Raw genomic sequence first — 19,829 nt, 5'->3', positions numbered from 1 at the left:
CACAACTCATTACTGATTCTTGTGGACTAGAACGCGATAAAAGTCCAATAACTATCTATGAAGATAATGCAGCTTGCATAGCATAGATGAAATAAGGGTATATCAAAAGTGACTGAACAAAACACATACCTCCTAGATTCTTCTCATATACTCAAAATCTCATTAAGGATAACCAGATCGATATGAGATATGTTCAATCTAGTGACAACTCGGCTGATCTTTTCACCAAAGCACTTCCCACTGCTATTTTCAGAAAATACGTTCATGAAAGTTGTATCAATTGAATGATTTGCATTGATCTGTTCACGTGATTATATACAGCCGATTCTATCTCTATACTAGGAAACAAATAACAACTTTGCTAATTATATGCTAAGCCCTAGAATCATGTACCAGAATAGAACAAGTCAACTATACAAAATAATATATACAATATATGCCTTGCTGGCATATCTCGTCTAATACACCCCCTCAGTCGAAGCGGGAGGAGGGCGAACGCTTAGACTGTCTCGAAACTCGTCAAATAGAACCCGAGGAAGACCCTTCGTGAAGATGTCCGCAATCTGAAAACGTGTGGGAACATGTAGAACACGGACTTGGCCACGAGCTACTTTTTCACGCACAAAGTGAATGTCCATTTCAATGTGCTTCGTACGTTGATGTTGGACGGGATTCCCTGATAGGTAGATCGCGCTTACGTTGTCACAAAAAATGATGGTAGCTTTGGGAATAGGAAAGTGAAGCTCGAGTAACAAATTTCGTAGCCAACAGGATTCGGAAACAACGTTGGCAACTCCCCGATATTCGGCTTCCGCACTAGATCGTGATACTGTAGGTTGTCGTTTTGCGGACCAAGAAACCAAGTTGGAGCCGAGAAAAACGCAATAACCAGATGTAGACCGCCGAGTGTCGGGACAACCACCCCAGTCGGCGTCAGTATAAGCAACCAAAGAATTAACAGTCGATTTAGTGAGATGCAAACCATGAGTAAGAGTGCCTTTAACATATCGGATGATGCGTTTGAGTGCTAACATGTGACTGTCAGTTGGAGCGTGCATATGTAAACATACTTGTTGCACGGCGTAAGATATATCTGGACGTGTGAAAGTGAGGTACTGGAGAGCGCCTGCTAAACTGCGGAATAATGTCGGATTTGGGTGAAGCGAACCAGAAGTAGAACTCAACTTTCCGTTCGTGTCAACAGGGGTGCGAGCCGAGTTAGAATCAGTTAAACCGGCTCGATCAATAATATCCTCAGCATATGATTTTTGGTTTAGAAACAAACCTGTGTTAGTTCTTTGTACATCGATACCCAAAAAAGAGTGAAGAGGCCCGAGACTTTTCATGCTAAATTCGCGTGCAAGGAGACCCATTAACCGAGTCCGTAATGCAGTGTTTGATGTAACCAGAACTATGTCATCGACATATAAAAGAATGTAAGCCATGTCACTACCATTGTTGTAAATAAATAGAGAATTATCGCATCGACTGTGTGTAAAACCAATAGTATATACAAACTCAGCAAATCTTTGGTACCAAGCACGTGGTGCCTGTTTGAGACCATAAAGAGAGCGTTTCAGCAAACAAACATGATCAGGGCGTGAGGAATCACGAAAACCAAAGGGTTGGTGCATAAATACTGTCTCATGTAACGTACCATGTAAGAAGGCATTCTTTACGTCTAGTTGATGAATATCCCATGATTTCGAGAGTGCTATGGTTAAAACAGCTCGTATAGTTGCTGGTTTTACTACCGGACTAAACGTATCTAGACAATCAATGCCCACGGTTTGTGAGCGACCATCACCTACCAATCGCGCTTTATAGCGTTCAAATGTACCATCCGCTTTCATTTTATGTCTAAATACCCACATGGATCTAATTATGTGCATATCAGGTTTCCTAGGAACTAAAGTCCAAGTCTCATTGTCCATTAAAGCACGAAACTCATCGGTCATGGCCATTTTCCAGTTTGGATCGGACATAGCGTGGTGTGGTGATTTCGGGAGAGGAGAAAGAGACGTGGATGCTGAGAGATTAAAAGGAATCTTAGGCTTAGAAATACCGGTCATGGAGCGTGTTACAATGGTACGAGTAGGTTGAACTGATTGTGTGGGTGGAACAGAGTTAATAGGCGTGGGACTAGAAGTGGAAGATGTATATTTAGAATTAGTAGGAGAAGGTGGTACACTGTTTGTTTCGGTAGTGAGTATGGGATTAGAAATATTATCAGGTGGGCTGAGAGGAGACGAAAGTGAGGAGGAAGCTGGTGAAGTTTGGGTAGATGATCGATGTGGACCATGGGTGGACGAAACTGGGCTCGAAATTGGGCTTGGAACAGTGGGGTCCAATTGTGCACTTGGGCCGTGAGATTGAGACGGAAACAGAAACAAGGGGTGAACAGAATCATGGAGAAATTTGTATGTAGTAGAGTTGGTAGTATGAATTTTAGAAAAAGGAAATTCACTTTCATTGAATTGGACATGTCGGGAAATTATGAAACGTTTGGTTAACATGTCGTAACAGAGGTACCCTCGGTGATTTTGTGGGTACCCTAAGAAAACGCATGGAGTGGAACGTGGTTGTAATTTGTTGATGGTGGTTGACGGGAACAACGGATAACAAAGACAACCGAAAGTGCGGAGGTGTTGGTAAGAAGGAAGACGGTTAAAAAGTATTTGAGTAGGACTTTGAAAGTTGAGGAGTTTCGTTGGAAGAATATTTAGAATGTATGTTGCGGTTGCGAGGGCGTGTTGCCAAAAGTTTGTAGGAACGGATGCATGAGTCATAATTGTACGAATGATATTATTAATGGAGCGTATTTTTCGTTCGGATTTCCCATTTTGAGAAGAAGTGTGTGGACACGAAAAACGAAATGTCATGCCATTGTTTTTACAATATTGATGAAATTTGTTATTATTGTACTCGGTTCCGTTATCGCATTGAAACGATTTAATAGTTTTGCCAAATTGTGTTTGAATGAAAGTGCTAAATTGAAGAAAAGTATCGAAAACCTCAGACTTTGTAGCAAGTGGAAATGTCCACAAAAAATTAGAATAATCGTCTAGAAACAACACATAATACTTGTGACCGGAGGTACTTGCAACCGGTGATGTCCATACATCACTATGAATTATATCAAATGGCATAATAGTAGAAGAAAAAGAATCACGAAAAGGTAATTTTATTTGTTTACCAAGCACACAAGATTGACAAAAAGAAGATAACTTTGAATCATTATTACATGAAATAAATTGTTTATTGCTAAGAGACCCGAGTATATTGTGCCCGGGATGACCAAGTCGTTGATGCCAAATAGAACTAGAAGTTGCAAGACAAGCAGTTGAAGACGAAAGTTGATGAAGAACCGAGGAAGTAATGGGATACAAATCGCCTGAGCTATTACATCGGAGGATTTTGGTTCCCTTCGGGTATTCCTTCACAGTAAAATCAAAAGGGTCAAATTCAAGAGAAATATTATTATCACAAGATAAACGACGAACAGAGATCAGGTTTTTAATTAGTTGGGGAGCATGGAGAATATTTTTGAGTACGAGAGGTCGTGAGGTATAAGGTAAAGTTGAGTGTCCAAATCCAAGAATAGGTATGCTTTGGCCATTCCCGACAATAATATGTTTAGGTAGCTTTAATGGAAAATAAGATAGGAATTTACCTTGGTTACCTGCCATGTGAGAGGTGGCGCCAGAATCCATGTACCATGTATTGTCGGGAGGATTGAGGGTCATCGTATGCATCGCACTTTCAATGTCAGTAGGATAATATCCGGATCCATCAGTGGTAGAATTGTTATGGGCTTGTGGTGGTCTCGGCCCAAGAAGACCGGGCTGTGTGTTGGAGGAATTGGGGCGATTCCAGCCCATTGTGGGATACGGACAAGGGGGCCAGGCCCATGGTGGATAAGCAGCCCAATACGGGGCCTGATTGCTTTGATTTGAACTAAACCCTCGGCCACGTCCCTTTGTGTTAGGGTTACGACCACGATAGCTGGAATTGCGACCACCACCGCGACCACGATTTGAAGAGTAGCCGCGAAATTGACCTGATTGGTGACGAGTATCTGGCGTTGGCACGGTAGATGTATGAAGGGCGGTGTCTGGCGAAGGTACCGGTGTAGAAGAGCTTGACTGATTCTTGAGTTGAGTCTCTGCAAGAATTAGGCGTGACCGTGCTTCAAAGAAAGAAGGTAGGCGATCGTTTTGTGTGATTTGTGAACCAACGGTTCGGTAGGTTTCGTTCAAACCAGAAACAAGCTGAAGAACCAATTTATCATCACTAACTTCATCATCAACATTTGAAAGTTGATCAGCAAGAACCTTGAGTTCTTGGCAATAAGCAGAGACAGACGAAAATTGATCAAGCTTAACATTTGCGAGTTGTTGACGCAAGTACACAGCACGGGAATTTTTGTTGTCTTGGAAAATGTTGCGAAGTCTTTCCCAAGCCTGAGCAGCGGTCGATTTAGTTTTCAAGATGATAGTGAGAAGTTCGGTTGAGATGGTTCCATAGATCCATTGTTGAACGACTGCATCAAGGCGGTTCCATTCAGCATCTGTGGTTGGAGCCGTAAGAATAGTAGCAGAAGAAGAGGAGTCTGCAGATTCGGTTGAAGGCTGGATGTGATCCAACACATCATATGCGATACAATGGATGCGAAAAAGTTCTGCCCATGAGTTATATTGCCCGTTATTCATCTCAAGAATAATAGGAATTGCATTCTTGATATTGGTGACAGTTAAAGCAGGGTGGTATTTTGGTTTGTCGCCCATTTGGAGAAGAGATAAGAATCGACAGAAAAGAAGAAAAGAATTTAGAGGATTGTTAGGCCTGATACCATGAAAGTTGTATCAATTGAATGATTTGCATTGATCTGTTCACGTGATTATATACAGCCGATTCTATCTCTATACTAGGAAACAAATAACAACTTTGCTAATTATATGCTAAGCCCTAGAATCATGTACCAGAATAGAACAAGTCAACTATACAAAATAATATATACAATATATGCCTTGCTGGCATATCTCGTCTAATAGTTCACAATATTGGCATGAGGCATGTTCAAAAGATGTAACAGCTCAGCGATGTCTACTTGAGGGGGAGTCAACTCTATACTGCACTCTTTTTTCCTTAACTAAAGTTTTTATCCCACTGGGTTTTTCTTTGGCCAAGGTTTTTAACGAGGCAGTACTAGTTGATCTCTAATGAAAATAAATTGTCATCAAAGGGGGAGTGTTATGAACTTGTCAAAAATGATGGCTGCCAATTATCATAAGAATCCAAAGTTGAACAGTAAGTATATGTACTATAAATATGTACCATGTGATATTACATTAGATGCACTTCTGATATATATTTCATATATACCCTCTCTCTCTCTCTTTATATCTTCTAATAATTATCAATAGTCCACAGTCAAAAACCAGGCCACTAAAGGTAGTTATAAGCCTACTGAATTATAACACGTCACTAAATGTAGTTATAAGCCTACTGAGTTATAACAATTTTGTATTTATAGCATTCAATTACGCAATTCTTCATATATTTTTTTTTATTCTTTCTGCCTTGTATTCACTGTACATGAAATGTTGACTTTTCTTATTTAAGGCCTTGTTCATTTTTTAACTTAATCGCCTTAATAGTTTGGAAGTTAATATGAAAATATATTGAGATGTGTTTGTTTAGGACTTATTAGATGAGACGTGCTTTAATGAAAAATTCAAATAAATGTGAAATTATGTTTAGGTGGTTACTTTTTAAGTTTTATTATTAATAATTGTTTTCTCAACTACCTCACCTAGAGGGTTATTTTGGTAGATTCAAATATTCAGACGATATTTAGCACATGAGACAAACAATATTTACTTATCAATCACTTATTCCCTACGGACGTCTAACATTAATTCACACAAGAGAACTTAATAAGAAAAAGAACAAATGAGCCCTAACGTTGTATGCAGATGATTACATTATGCCATGTCCATCACTGAGTCATAGTAAATTGGTTTGAGTGCTTATTTCACTGTGCACATGAACTTATATTTCAGTTAAAATAATTTTTTTTTTCATATTTCTAACTACAAGTTTTGCTTTATTTTACTTGAATGAATTATCGAAACATACAAATAATGAGTATGAATATGAGTTACTCTATGCGTCTGTGTATGTATATGTAGATCACTTAAAAACCTATGTTTCCAAAGTGTACATGCACATGAACACTTAAACTTCTAATGGCCAATTCAAATGGAATGGCTGATTGGTACATTTGAATGCAAGGGTTTTTCTTCCTTTTTTTTTTTTTCCCCCGATCTTGAGTTTTAATGGAGCAAGATGATTGTGATGCCTGTTTCTGTTTAGGGGGAAAAGCTTGCGTGACAAGCTGGATGTCTTGTTGAATTAATTTGAAACCATGCTACTACAATTTTAGAATAAAAACAGTAATTTAAAATTCTACAATACATTTCTATTAGCATAGATCAAAAATTATATCTGCACCAACGGCATATGGAGATCTGTAATCAAAAACATCGCTCTTATTTGAGGTTCCGTTCTTTAATCTCTTGATTTCCTTTTTTCTCTCTTGCTATCTCTATATTCTTTATCTGCAGAATGGCGAGACCTGCTAGACGATTCATGACTTCTATGTTTTCGATGTTTCGAGTGTTTTCTGTGTTCCCTTTTCCTTTCTTTATGTCTTGAATTACGCCGATCCCTATCATCAGACGAGTCACTTGTAATAGATTCCCGTTTTGATCGTTTTCGACTCCTTTCATCCTCTGAAGAACTTTCATACCTTTTATTAGCCTTTTTGTCCTTTTTAGCAGCTCCTTGATTTAGTTCTGCATTATCATTTTCTCTGCGGCTTTCTTTTATGTCTTTGGTGACATCATCATGTTTCTGCGTGTGTGACTGTTGACCGACTGTTGGAGGTTGATCGATGGTCGAGTTTTGAGTAGGATGGGGCTTGGCGTGGGTCCCGGGGTATGGTTGATCAGGGGGGACCTCGAGGCCTAATTCTTTCCCTAATGATTCAAGAAAGTCACCTGCTACTAAACGACTTAAAGTTGTATTTGCAGCTTCTATTTTCTTTGTTGGATCCTCTTGCTGGTTGATGTTAGAACTTTCCTCTTCGTCGTCTGAATCATCAGAGAATATAGCCTGCAGACATTGTTATATAATTTCTTCAATTACATTTAATGTATTAAAATATTTAATGTTTTAAATATTATGTGATGTTTTAAACCTAACAGCACGTCAACCTTGCGTGCTCTATTAGCTGAACAATTAGTTTCTCATCTTTTATATTCAAATAATAACAACAATAACAACAACAATACCCAATCCCACGAACAATTATTTTCTCATCTTTTGTATTCAAAATATCAGATTATTAATTTAGTTATTGTAATCTTACTACGCATTAATAATACACCAAAAGGAATTATAAATGGACATAGATGTGTGTGAGGTGAACCTGACTTGACCCATTATGGACTATTACCCAATATGCCCATGTTGCAACATCAGTTATATACAGTAGATATATGCCTATATGCTTGAGAAGAACAAAAATACCTTATATAGGTCAACTGGTCTCTCAACATTTTCAGCCTCAACGGTTTCGTCAACATCCATGGTATTTGTTCCGTTCATTTCATCTGTAGGTGACGACATATTATTTGATTTGGTCTTTTCCTCATGTGTTGCAGCCTTAACGTAGTCTGGCATGAAGATAAGAGAATCCAATTTGCTCCTTGACCTGGGCGCAGGTGGTGGCTGCAAGAAACAATTATAGCTAGCGGTTTTAGTTCAAATTATCATTACATTAAAAACTAATTTTGATAGTTGCAATTCCAACCGTCTTTTATATCATAATATGTAAACAATCATTATAAACCACATTGCAGTTCTACTTGATTGATGGTAATCAGTGTTCCTTAATGTGTATCCTCTTTATAATAATATGAGTTTGAATTTGAATTTGAAGTTGTAGTTTCTATTTCAATTGATTAGAGATTTGCAGTAGATTACAGTCCATCATTAAGTAGTCCTTTTAGATATTATTGGGATTTCCCCAAAATGTTCAGACTGTAACTATAAGTCCTCCTAATGTTGGCCCCATGATAACTGATAATTACAATGATGAAATCTAACAAAGTATGAAACTAGACATGGCTATGCATCAACCATAGAAGTATATGAGGTAATATTGCAAAAACTAATATCTTATTTTATCCTCTAAAACTCTATTTTTACATTTAAATAAAAATATAAAGAAAAGAAGAAGAAAAAGGACGATACCTTTCCCATGTAAGGATCAATTAAATCAAAGCGTTTGCATAAAATAGATGCAGGTCGCCATTGAAATTCTTCACGCTTTGGGAACATACTCTTCTTAATCATTTCTTCAGCTTGATTAACTCCGGGCATCTGTTAATGACATAATCTAGGTAAAGCTATGAATCTCATATATGATATGATATAACACACTGTTATCATGAGTAAACACGTGGTCACTAAAATACATGCCTCTAATCCACCGGAAGTGAACTGCAATCGGCCAACCGATGCAGCCAATGTCTGTTGACTGGAACGTTGACTTTCCTTTCCCCATTTTCCTTGTTTTGTAGCCTCGGCTGCAGCCTCAAACTCTAATCTTTCTCGAGCACGATCAGCCTCTGACATCTTACTCGATCCCCCGGCATCTTTGGTGCGAAGACCTCCATGATATTTCTCCTTCAGGTACTGCTCAAAACGTTCTTGTTTTGCAGGGTCATGCTGGAACGGTTTGGTGATTTCTGTCGGCTCAACCTAAAATCAAATTTGTTTGTTAGATGAATATTATTACGTGAACACTATTCTTTATTTTGTCGCAGAACATAGTGATGGATACAATACGATCCAGATTAAAGGTGGCAACTTCAAAGCAATTACCTAGAGACAGTTTCTGTATTCATATTTCGCCCATTAATTATTCAATTATTCATATGAAAAAAGGGGAAAAAGAATGTTGGGTGTGAATGCAGCATGTCCCAAGTTCTTCAAACCTTTTTACAAATTACCCATTTTGACCTGAAATCATTTTCCACTCGCTGTAATTAAATTTACACAACTGTTTACTAAATATATTTAATAAAATCGATTAAATTAGAAGTATTTTGTGTCAACGCAACACTGCCCAACTCGACTCAACATGTATTAAAAATTGCCCATTATTTAAACCCAAACAGGTTTCCACAAATTACCCAATATGCCCGAGCTGCCAAATTTGCCATCTCTAGTCCAGATGCACAAGAATCTCCAGAGGTCAAAACTAGAGAGATATCAATATCAATATAAAATAATATAAACAGAATTTAGTAACTCACAAACGACGCAGGTTCAGTAAATGTATCTGATAGATGGAACTGAAGGTTAACAACTTCTTTGGCAGAACCAACATCAGGTTTTAGATCCTTAGCGGTTCTCTCAAGCGGTTTTTCTCCTAAAATGTTTCCGCGGTTATCTGCTGTCAACTTTTGTGCAGTTGAAGTTACTTTTACATTCATAAGTGGTTTAATTTTGTCAGTATGTTTCTGCCGTGCTTCCCATAGTTTCCGTTTATAGTAATCATGGCCATTTCCACCGTTAAGAAAGTCAAACAGCGGATTTGACTGATTTTTCTCTCTAGAAAGTTCTTCGAATAATGTACCACAACGGGCTACCAGAGTCGCAACCCCCTCAATCAAAACCTTTAAATTATTATCCGCGGGTGGGGGAACGTCTGTTGGAGGAGTTTCAGTTATTTCTCGGTTGACTTCAAGAGTAGCAGGGAACTTATGATGTGGCACAAAATCCTTTGGTACTATTGGAGGATCAAATCTGAGAGCGGTATGTATCAAGTAGTTATAGCAGTGAACAGATATAAGAATGTAATTAATCCTACAAAGGTAATAATCAGTGTTGCAGAGCTCGAAATTACTCGGCAAGTACTCAGTTTTTGCAGCTCGAGGAGTACTCGGTCAAACTCAGTCAAACTTGGTCAACTCGGCTAAACCTCGGGATTACTCGGAAAATTAGAATCAGGTATGGCCCTAATTCACGCAAATCCTAAAGGTAGCTACCGGGTTTAACACCCCCACCCAGAATGTTCACTAGACGGAAGGGCTAGTGGGCGTGGTGTTTAGTACTTCGAAGTTTATATGATTATTATACAGGCGAGATGTTCTGTTTTGGGGATATTATTATGCGCATTATATGTTAAGGTCGGTTACCAAGCCAAGCTATGAAAGCAATGAAAAGTGAATGTTATGTATCGAGAGAATGATTTTATACACAGGTTATGTGTATGTTATTTTTGTGCACAAGATATGTGTACGGTTACTAAGATTTATGAAAGATGATTTCGTACACGAGAAAGGTGTACTGTATTTAAAAGATATCGCATGTACATTACAGGTGGGTATAGGATTCGGGCCCATTTGTACCATGCAGGATTTAAATCTTGTGGTCTATCAAAATGATGAATTTTATCGTTTTATGATAAACCTATGAACTCACCAACCTTTTGGTTGACACTTGAAAGCATGTTTATTCTCAGATATGAAAGAAATCTTCCGCTGTGCATTTGCTCATTTTAAAGATATTACTTGGAGTCAATCATGGCATATTTCAAAAGACGTTGCATTCGAGTCGTTGAGTTTATCAAGATTATTATTAAGTCGTTTATAGTTTGAATATATTATGAAATGGTATGCATGCCGTTAACTTTCGATGTAATGAAAGTTTGTCTTTTAAAAACGAATGCAATGTTTGTAAAATGTATCATATAGAGGTCAAGTACATCGCGATGTAACCAAATGTAATGTATTCGTCCATATGGATTAGGACGGGTCATTAGAAAGTCATACATATTCTCCCTTGCAACTTGCTTTTGGCCATCAGCCAAATATTTCCCACCTTAGAACATTTGGTTGTGCAGTTTATGTTCCTATCGCACCACCACAACGCACTAAAATGGGTCCTCAAAGAAGGATGAGAATATATGTTGGATATGAAACATCTTCAATCATAAGATATATTGAACCCATGACGGGTGATGTTTTTACAGCACGTTTTGCTGATTGTCACTTTAATGAAACATTGTTCCCTAGATTAGGGGGAGAAATAAAAAATAAAAAAAATGATGTTTCATGGTGTGAACCTCAATTAATGTATCTTGATCCTCGCACAAAAGAATGCGAGACCGAAGTTCAAAAAATAATGCATATGCAAGAACTTACGAATAAATTGCCTGATGCATTTACAGATACAAAAAGAGTGACTAAATCATATATACCAGCAGCAAATGCTCCAGCTCGAATTGAAATTCCAAAAACTGGCAATAATGTCATTCTTGAGTCTTTGCCACGCCAGAAACGTGGGAGACCAATTGGTTCCAAAGATAAAAATCCTCGAAAAAGAAAATCAGCTGATAATGAGGTAAAAGAAAGTGTTCAAGAAGAACTACAAATCAATACTCCTTTTGCAGAGGAGATTGATGATGTCAATGCGGAATTTTCAACCAATTATGCACATTCAAAAATATTATGGAACCGAAATGAAATGAAAAATCTTGATGAGATATTTTCATATAATGTTGCATATGACATCATGAATGATGATGATGATCCAGAACCAAAATCTGTCATAGAATGTCAAAATAGACATGATTGGGATCATTGGAAAGGAGCAATACGAGCTGAATTTGAATCGCTCAATAAAAGAAAAGTTTTCGGATCTATCATTCTCACACCTAAAGATGTGAAACCTGTGGGATATAGATGAGTTTTTGTGCGAAAAAGAAATGAGAAAAATGAAGTTACAAGGTATAAAGCTAGACTTGTAGCTCAAGGTTTTTCTCAAAGACCAGGAATTGATTATGAGGAAACTTATTCTCCTGTTATGGATGCAATTACTTTTAGATACTTAATCAGCCTGGCAGTTTCTAAAAATTTAGAAATGCATCTCATGGATGTTGTGACTGCTTATCTTTATGGATCACTTGATAGTGATATATATATGAAGATACCTGAAGGATTTAAGGTATCAGAAGCAACCAATGCAAAACTCAAAGAAATGTACTCAATCAAGTTACAAAGGTCTTTATATGGGTTGAAACAATCGGGTCGCATGTGGTATAAACGATTAAGTGATTACTTGATAAGCAAAGGGTATACCAATAATCTTATTTGCCCATGTGTTTTCATTAAGAAAACAACATCCGGATATGTGATCATAGCTGTTTATGTTGATGATCTTAATATCATAGGTACAAATAAAGAGATCCATGAAGCCATTCAACTTCTAAAGAAAGAATTTGAAATGAAAGATCTCGGAAAAACCAAGTATTGCCTTGGTTTACAAATTGAACATATGCCTAATGGTTTACTTGTACATCAAACAACATATACTGAAAAGATTTTAAAACGTTTTAATATGGACAATGCAAAACCATTAAGTACTCCTATGGTTATTAGATCACTTAATGTTGACACTGATCCATTTCATCCCTGTGAAGATCATGAAGATATCCTAGGACCAGAAGTACCATATCTTAGTGCAATTGGAGCTCTTATGTATCTTACAAATTGTACAAAACCTGACATTTCTTTTGCAGTTAATTTGTTGGCAAGGTTCAGCTCAGCTCCTACCAAAAGACACTGGAATGGGATCAAACACATATTTCGATACCTTCGAGGAACTACTGATTTAGGATTATTTTATTCTAACGAATCGAAACAAGATTTGGTTGGTTATGCAGATGCAGGTTATTTATCTGATCCACATAAAGCTAAATCTCAAAATGGATATGTATTCCTAAATGGAGGTACCGCAATATCATGGCGTTCTCAAAAACAAACACTTGTTGCAACATCATCAAATCATGCCGAAGTGATTGCATTACATGAAGCTACTCGGGAATGTTTTTGGTTGAGATCAATGACACAACTCATTACTGATTCTTGTGGACTATAACGCGATAAAAGTCCAACAACTATCTATCAAGATAATGTAGCTTGCATAACACAGATGAAAGAAGGGTATATCAAAAGTGACCGAACAAAACACATACCTCCTAGATTCTTCTCATACACTCAAAATCTCATTAAGGACAACCAGATTGAAATGAGATATGTTCAGTCCAGCAAAAACTCTGCTGACCTTTTTCACCAAAGCAATTCCAACTGCTATTTTCAGAACACACATTCATAATATTGGCATGAGGCATGTTCAGAAGATGTAACAAATCAGGCGTTGCCTACTTGAGGGGGAGTCAACTCTATGCTGCACTCTTTTTCCCTTAGCTAAAGTTTTATCCCAATGGGTTTTCTTTAGCAAGGTTTTTAACGAGGCAGTACTAGTTATTCTCTAATAAAATTGTCATCCAAGGGGGAGTGTTATAAAAGTTAAATTGGATGTTAATTTTATTATTATTATAGATATTGTATAGTAGATTTTTTGAGTATAAATATGTGTTATGAGTTTATAAAAGACACACTAAAATATATATTCTCTCATATTCTCTCATATTCTCTCTATATACTTATTAGTCTACAGTCAAGAACTAGGCCACTAAAAGTAGTTATAAGCCTACTGAATTATAACAATATCGATGATATTGTTGGAGTGTTAATTTTTGGTTCACAATTAGACCATTCTTATCGCAGCGTGATGGCCAAGTTTTTACCTCTATATCGCCTCCATCACGCCACTATGGGGCGTGATGGGAGGAAAATTATGCGAGCGTGATGGGAGCATCACGGAAGTAAAATTGGGGGTGATGGAGATATCAACCAATCACAATTTAGATAAATCCTTTTATAATTTAATTAAATCTATAAAAATAATAAAATAACTCCATCACACAACCATCACCCCATACCACTACAAACTCCATCACGCCATCACCTTTGCCAAATCAGCATTATACCCCACAAAAACACCCCATCACGCCCCATCACCCGGGCACCACTGTGAATGGTCTTAGATTCATTGGTGAATTTACTAGCATCTTGCTTGAATGAATAATTGATAAACAAATACATCGGTAAAGTGCGAAAGCAAATTGTTAGCATGAAGATTATCATCTTATACCGATATCGATGATCACAAGGTGCTGTTTGTTTTTTAAGATGTTTTTGTCTGAAGATCTGCGAACCACATTTGTAGAGAAGATGTGGCCTGAAGGTCTGTAGGTTGAACATTTACCACATTGAAGACTGTTTGTTTTTTTATGTCTGCTAAATATAGTTTAATATCCCGAATTATTATAATTTTCAGTTTTTATTTAAGTAAATAACATTTGTTGAACTAAAAGGTAATAAGAAAAGTTTTTAACAAGAATCATATCATCACATTTCTATAATTAAATTAAAAGATTCACAAATATTAAAATATCATAACTTTTTTAATTGTTATCATAAAGTTTTGAAAAGTGAAAAAAAAAAATATGTAAATAAACTATTAAAAAATTCAACTTATAATAAAAGGTTGCAGATACAATCCCTAAACATAAATGAAGAACATATAAAATACGATTATCATATTTTATTCTCAATTGCAATATTCATTAGCGACAATCGTTAAACAGGAAAAGGAAAGTCGCTAGTCACAAAAAATCACAAACTCAAACAACATTCATTATCATTTTGATTAATTAGTCAAAATAAATCTCAAACCAATACCAACTACACCCACATACCACATACAAAGATGTAAACCCAAGTAAAAAATTGTGCAAAAGATCTAATCAGATTATAAATAGAGATGGTGCAAAAATTATACCAACATATAGAGATGCTATCTCAAACAAGAATTAAGGTCAATAACAAATTGAAATTTTGGAGTGCAACCCTGAGTGTTGCAGTCGGGTACGGCCGCCACTGGTGGTGGTAGCTGGTGGTGGTTCCGCAGGAGGGTGCCGTCGGAGGTTGCCGCCGCTAGAGGTGCATGAGGGTAGGTTGGTGGTGAAAGAATGGAAGAGAAGGGTAGGTGGTTACAATATAATAACTGTAGTTGTGAGACCATTACCATGACGCCGTCATGGGCACTTTCTCAGCGCCACATCAGCTTACTCTCTCCTCCTTTCTCACCACTTCCTCCCATAACACTCACATAACACACCACTACCAACCATGACATACTCCCTCCTCATCACATACCCCACAAAATTAATTAAATAAAAGAATATACAAGTTTCTACTCCTAGAGTACAAGTAAAAAGAATGTACAAGATTCTCTCTCCGTCCTCATTTGTGCTTGTGCATGAAAAATTGCAGGGCCAAACATTGAGGACATGGTGAGGACACATAAGGAAATGGGGAATGCCAACGGTGCCCTAGAGGGCAAGGTGAGGACACACCTCGAGGGCGTACCATTGGGAATGGTCTGAGTGTTGGAAGATAAGATGATTTGTCTTCAAGTTTTGGAAGCTATAGTAGAGAGCTGTGAAGCTGAAGACATTTTAAGATCTTATTTTGTTTTATGTCTTTAGAAAAACAAATGATCTTAAATGAAAACGTCTGCCCGTCCGCAGACATAAGACATTTTAAAGTCTGCAAAGGGAACACCACCTTTTAGGCCCTTATCTATAAGGAAGAATTCCGGTAGCTTTAAAGTGTCCTATATGCTTTTAAAATGGAACATATGATGATTCATACCCATAAAATTAAAACATCAACACTAGCGTGAAAAGTAAGCGAATTATAAATGTATATTAGCAATTAGCAATGTTAAATATGTGTGATAATAAATAATAAATAAACTTAAATGTAAGTCTAGTTTATATAGTATAACTGTATAAGATATGTTTGGTAAAACTAACAAATACGGATTGATATATTTATCACAATTTACATAAACATAAATCAATTAAATTAAATCAAGCCAAAAAGACGAAGGAAATGACACGGATACATCACAATACTTCAACATTAAAGTTACGTAACTCTTCACCGTGGACTTCCTTTACCTTCAACATTATAAATAAACCACATACAATCATGTGTATATGTTGAGTCAACCTTTTCCATCTTACTTAAATGAAGATTTAATGACAAGAAGATAACTCAACACATAAAAAATTGTACCATCTAAACCTTCAAATTTATGAACACCTTTGCAATCTGGTACGGAGTACTACGTATAATTAGAGAGACCAACCACGTACTTTTATCTATATATAAAGTGGAATTTGTAGAATCAAACAAAAAGTAGATAAGTATAGCACATGGGTCACATACCCATCTTGATTACGTATGGGAACTAGGCTACACGTTGTATAAGTGCTAAATTAAGTGATAAGCCTGTATTCACATTAAAATTAATTATGAATTTAACGATCTCGGGATAAAAATTTCAGTCTGGATAACGCAAATAACTAATATCCAGATGATAATTTGGTGGCTAAATTTTGAGTTCATGACCGCTGCTCAAAAGCCCAATAAAGTTTGAAGATATATCGTTATAAAACAAACTTGAAATTGTCGATAAAATTTTTTTGCCAGAATGTAATCTGACAGAGAAAATGCCAACAAAATTGTGTGCTTTTCGTAGACATAATGTTTATATTTATAATAATAAAAACTAGGGATGGCAAAAATACCCGTACTTGATGGGTAAACTCGAAACCCGATATTATTGGTCCGTGTTTGGTTCGGGTATACGGGTTTAGGGTCGGGTATGGATATAGGTTTACTTTTTTCCCCGGGTTCGGGTTCGGGTTTGATTTTAAATAAAAACTCATATACCCGACCCGTATGCCCGACCCATATACCCGATTAGTTTATTCAATATATTACATTGAAAGTTACAAACAAATACCAATCTGGACTTATATCCTACTAGCCCACTTCATAAGGCCCACCAAAATGGACAAAAAAAATATGCATACATTACATCTGATTACAGACATGTAACTGAGATTAATCCTTGGATGCTACTATGAACAAGCTGTACAGCAAGATTCTTTAACATTTTAATCTCAGTTAGTAGTGTAGTTTGTAAATTCTTTAACATTTAATTTAATTTGATTTGAATTAAATGGTTACCCGATTATCCGTGGGGAAATCCGTTACCCGGCGGTTAATTAGTTAATGGTTACTCACCGGGTATGGTACCGGGTTTGGGTGTGAGTTTCTTAATCGGGTTTGGGTTTGGTATTGTCTATACCCGACCAAACCCGACCCGATGTCATCCCTAAATTAAAACCATCGTTCTAAAATGATCCACCATCTATACTTTTTCAAAAATCAACTCTCGCGATACGGCTATTAAATAGGAAAGGATTTTAGTCATTTATAGATAAGATCTAAGTTTAAACTCACTTAGGGCATGAACAACAATTATATAACCGCTTGAATAATAAGAGCGTGAAACATAACGTCAAATAACATGCAAAGTTGCAAACATACAAGATAACCCTGGCACCAAACCATTTACTGTTAGAAAATTAGTTTTGATGTGTAAATTAAAATTAATGTTAAAGAGTAAGTTTGAAGGTTGCAATTATTGTGACTCTTCATATCTTTAACTTGTCAATAATAATGACATTTTATTGTCATTAAGTCACCATTCTTTTGTTTTCTTCCAAGACATATAACAAGAGATGTAGTCTCTAGTTGAAGTAGTAGAAAAAATGGCTCAAGAAAAACACATACATATATACAACTTTACATAAGCTTTTGTAAGTATAGTGTTCATCCTTTTGAACAAGCAGAGTGTGTTGCTTATGAAGAACAATATAGACAACTTTTTCAGGCAAGTGTTCAAGTTCGGCAGTACGCTGCTTCGGACCGGTGTACCCTGGGAACAGACGAAGAATCTGTTTAAGGGAATTGTGTCAAACACAAGCCCGGTTCAACCTTCAATTCGGTTAGCTCATTTTAATTTTCAGTTCTTATTCTTTATATGTTTATGTTTATGATCTGATTATATTGCTTGAGTAATATGTTATTATTGTTAGCCGATATTATTATCATTATTATTATGTTTATGTTTTGTAAGCCCATCTCTATAAGGGCCCAGTTTCTTGTGTTAGCCCACTAGGTTAAGTTGTCATCTATTTATATGTGGTATTGATCATTCGTGTACGCACAACAAAGAAAGATAACTCCTATCTAAATCACCGACCTACAACATATTTAATTATTGATCCCAAATCAATTAATCTATCATGGTGAATTACACGGAATCTCAACCTCGGTGGACGTCACATGCCAACAGTCACCAAAGGTCAGAGTTCAAGAAGTTTTCTCAAGCCCATTTAATACAAATCATTCAAAACAATCAACGTTTAATATCTCAACTTGGATTGGCTCATCGCTACGCACATAACACTCTGGCAGACCAGTCCTTTACGGCCCAGAACAGAAACGATGTATACTTGCAGCCCAATTCTTACAGCATACTCAATTACAACATGCCCAACACTAATCTTTTTCATGGGCTGCAACCACATGCGCGTCACACTCAGAGATATTTTAACATTGGGTCTCCTCAACATTCTGAAACCTCTGCTAGTTATCTCCCGCACGTTTTCAATAGTGTGACATCCCTGGTTCCGCGGATTGGAACATGGATACAGGTGCAACTTCCCACCTTACATCTAGCATTAATAATCTAAGTACTGTCTTTAATCATTGCATATATCCTTCTGTTGTTGTTGGCGACGGGAATGCTATTCCTGTCACTAACACATGTCATAGTGTGTTGCCTAACATCCATCTACCTCTTCACCTTAATAATGTACTTGTTACCCCAAATATTGTCAAAAACCTCATATCCGTACGAAAATTTACCCGTGACAATAAAGTCTCTGTTAACTTTGACGAGTTTGGTTTTTCTGTGGTTGATTATTTTACTCGTCAATTACTCCTCTGATGTGATAGCACCGGAGATCTCTACCCATTCACAACTCCAGCTCCGCAACCTATTCCACATGCCCTCCTCACTACCCCCACTACCTGGCATCAACGTCTCGGACATCCTAGCGTTGAATCATTTCGCCGTCTTGTTTCTAATAACTACATAGCTTGTAATAAAACGAAGCCTCCCGAGTTCTGCCATGCATGCCAACTTGGCAAACAAGTGAGACTTCCGTTCAATAGTTCTAGTTCGCATGTTAATTCTGCATTTGATATTATTCATTCTGATTTATGGACTTCTCCAGTTTTATGTCTTAGTGGTTTTAAATACTATGTTATCTTCTTGGATCATTATTCGCATTATTTATGGGTGTTTCCGTTACGCAATAAATCTGAAGTATTCAATATATTTGTACAATTTCGCACATTCGTTCAAACCCAATTCAACACTGAAATTAAAGCTTTTCAATGTGATCAAGGGGGAATTCGATAACACCCATTTTCACCAGCTCTTCCAATCAAATGGCATTCAACTTCGTCTATCTTGCACCCAAACTTCCCAACAAAATGGAAAATCTGAAAGAATGATCCGCACCATAAATAACATAATCCGCACCCTCCTATTTCAAGCAAACCTACCTCCAACTTTCTGGGCAGAGGCACTACACATGGCCGCCTACCTTCTAAATCTTCTCCCATCTTCCGCCATTAACTACGATATTCCTCACACACGACTCTACAAAAATCCACCAAACTATTTCACACTACGTGTCTTTGGTTGCCTCTGTTACCCTCATCTAAACATAACCAACAAACTCGCTCCCCGTTCTACTTCATACATCTTCCTCGAATACCCATCCAATCATCGAGGCTATCGATGCCTTGATCTCTCCACCAACAAAGTCATATTATCACGCCATGTTA

The 19,829-nt window shown here is 37.0% G+C and overlaps 1 protein-coding gene across 1 annotated transcript; it reads right to left on the bottom strand.

Annotated features, from left to right (window-relative positions):
* Window positions 1-6,382: 6,382 nt before the first annotated feature.
* Window positions 6,383-19,604, bottom strand: LOC139848663 (G patch domain-containing protein TGH-like). The gene is made up of 7 exons (XM_071838376.1): window positions 19,545-19,604; window positions 18,372-18,487; window positions 9,390-9,942; window positions 8,551-8,832; window positions 8,323-8,451; window positions 7,597-7,797; window positions 6,383-7,179 (listed from the first exon to the last, which is right to left on the bottom strand). Exons 1-7 carry the CDS (start codon window positions 19,602-19,604, stop codon window positions 6,574-6,576), a joined length of 1,947 nt encoding a protein of 648 aa, XP_071694477.1. The 3' UTR covers window positions 6,383-6,573.
* Between the last annotated feature and the right edge of the window lie 225 nt (window positions 19,605-19,829).

This window comes from Rutidosis leptorrhynchoides, chromosome 5, assembly GCF_046630445.1.
Source record: "Rutidosis leptorrhynchoides isolate AG116_Rl617_1_P2 chromosome 5, CSIRO_AGI_Rlap_v1, whole genome shotgun sequence".
Classification (NCBI taxonomy): domain Eukaryota; kingdom Viridiplantae; phylum Streptophyta; class Magnoliopsida; order Asterales; family Asteraceae; genus Rutidosis; species Rutidosis leptorrhynchoides.
Note: the sequence above shows the minus strand (reverse complement) of the source record. Positions and strands in the feature narration are given on the sequence as shown.

Coding starts and splice junctions, on each gene's coding strand:
- LOC139848663 (XM_071838376.1), bottom strand. CDS start 19,604: ATGGGAGAAGATTTAGAAGGTAGGCGGCCATGTGTAGTGCCTCTGCCC. Junction 18,488..19,544: donor CTCTGCCCAGAAAGTTGGAG/GTAGGTTTGCTT, acceptor ATGTGGTTGCAG/CCCATGAAAAAGATTAGTGT. Junction 7,180..7,596: donor GACCAGTTGACCTATATAAG/GTATTTTTGTTC, acceptor CAATGTCTGCAG/GCTATATTCTCTGATGATTC.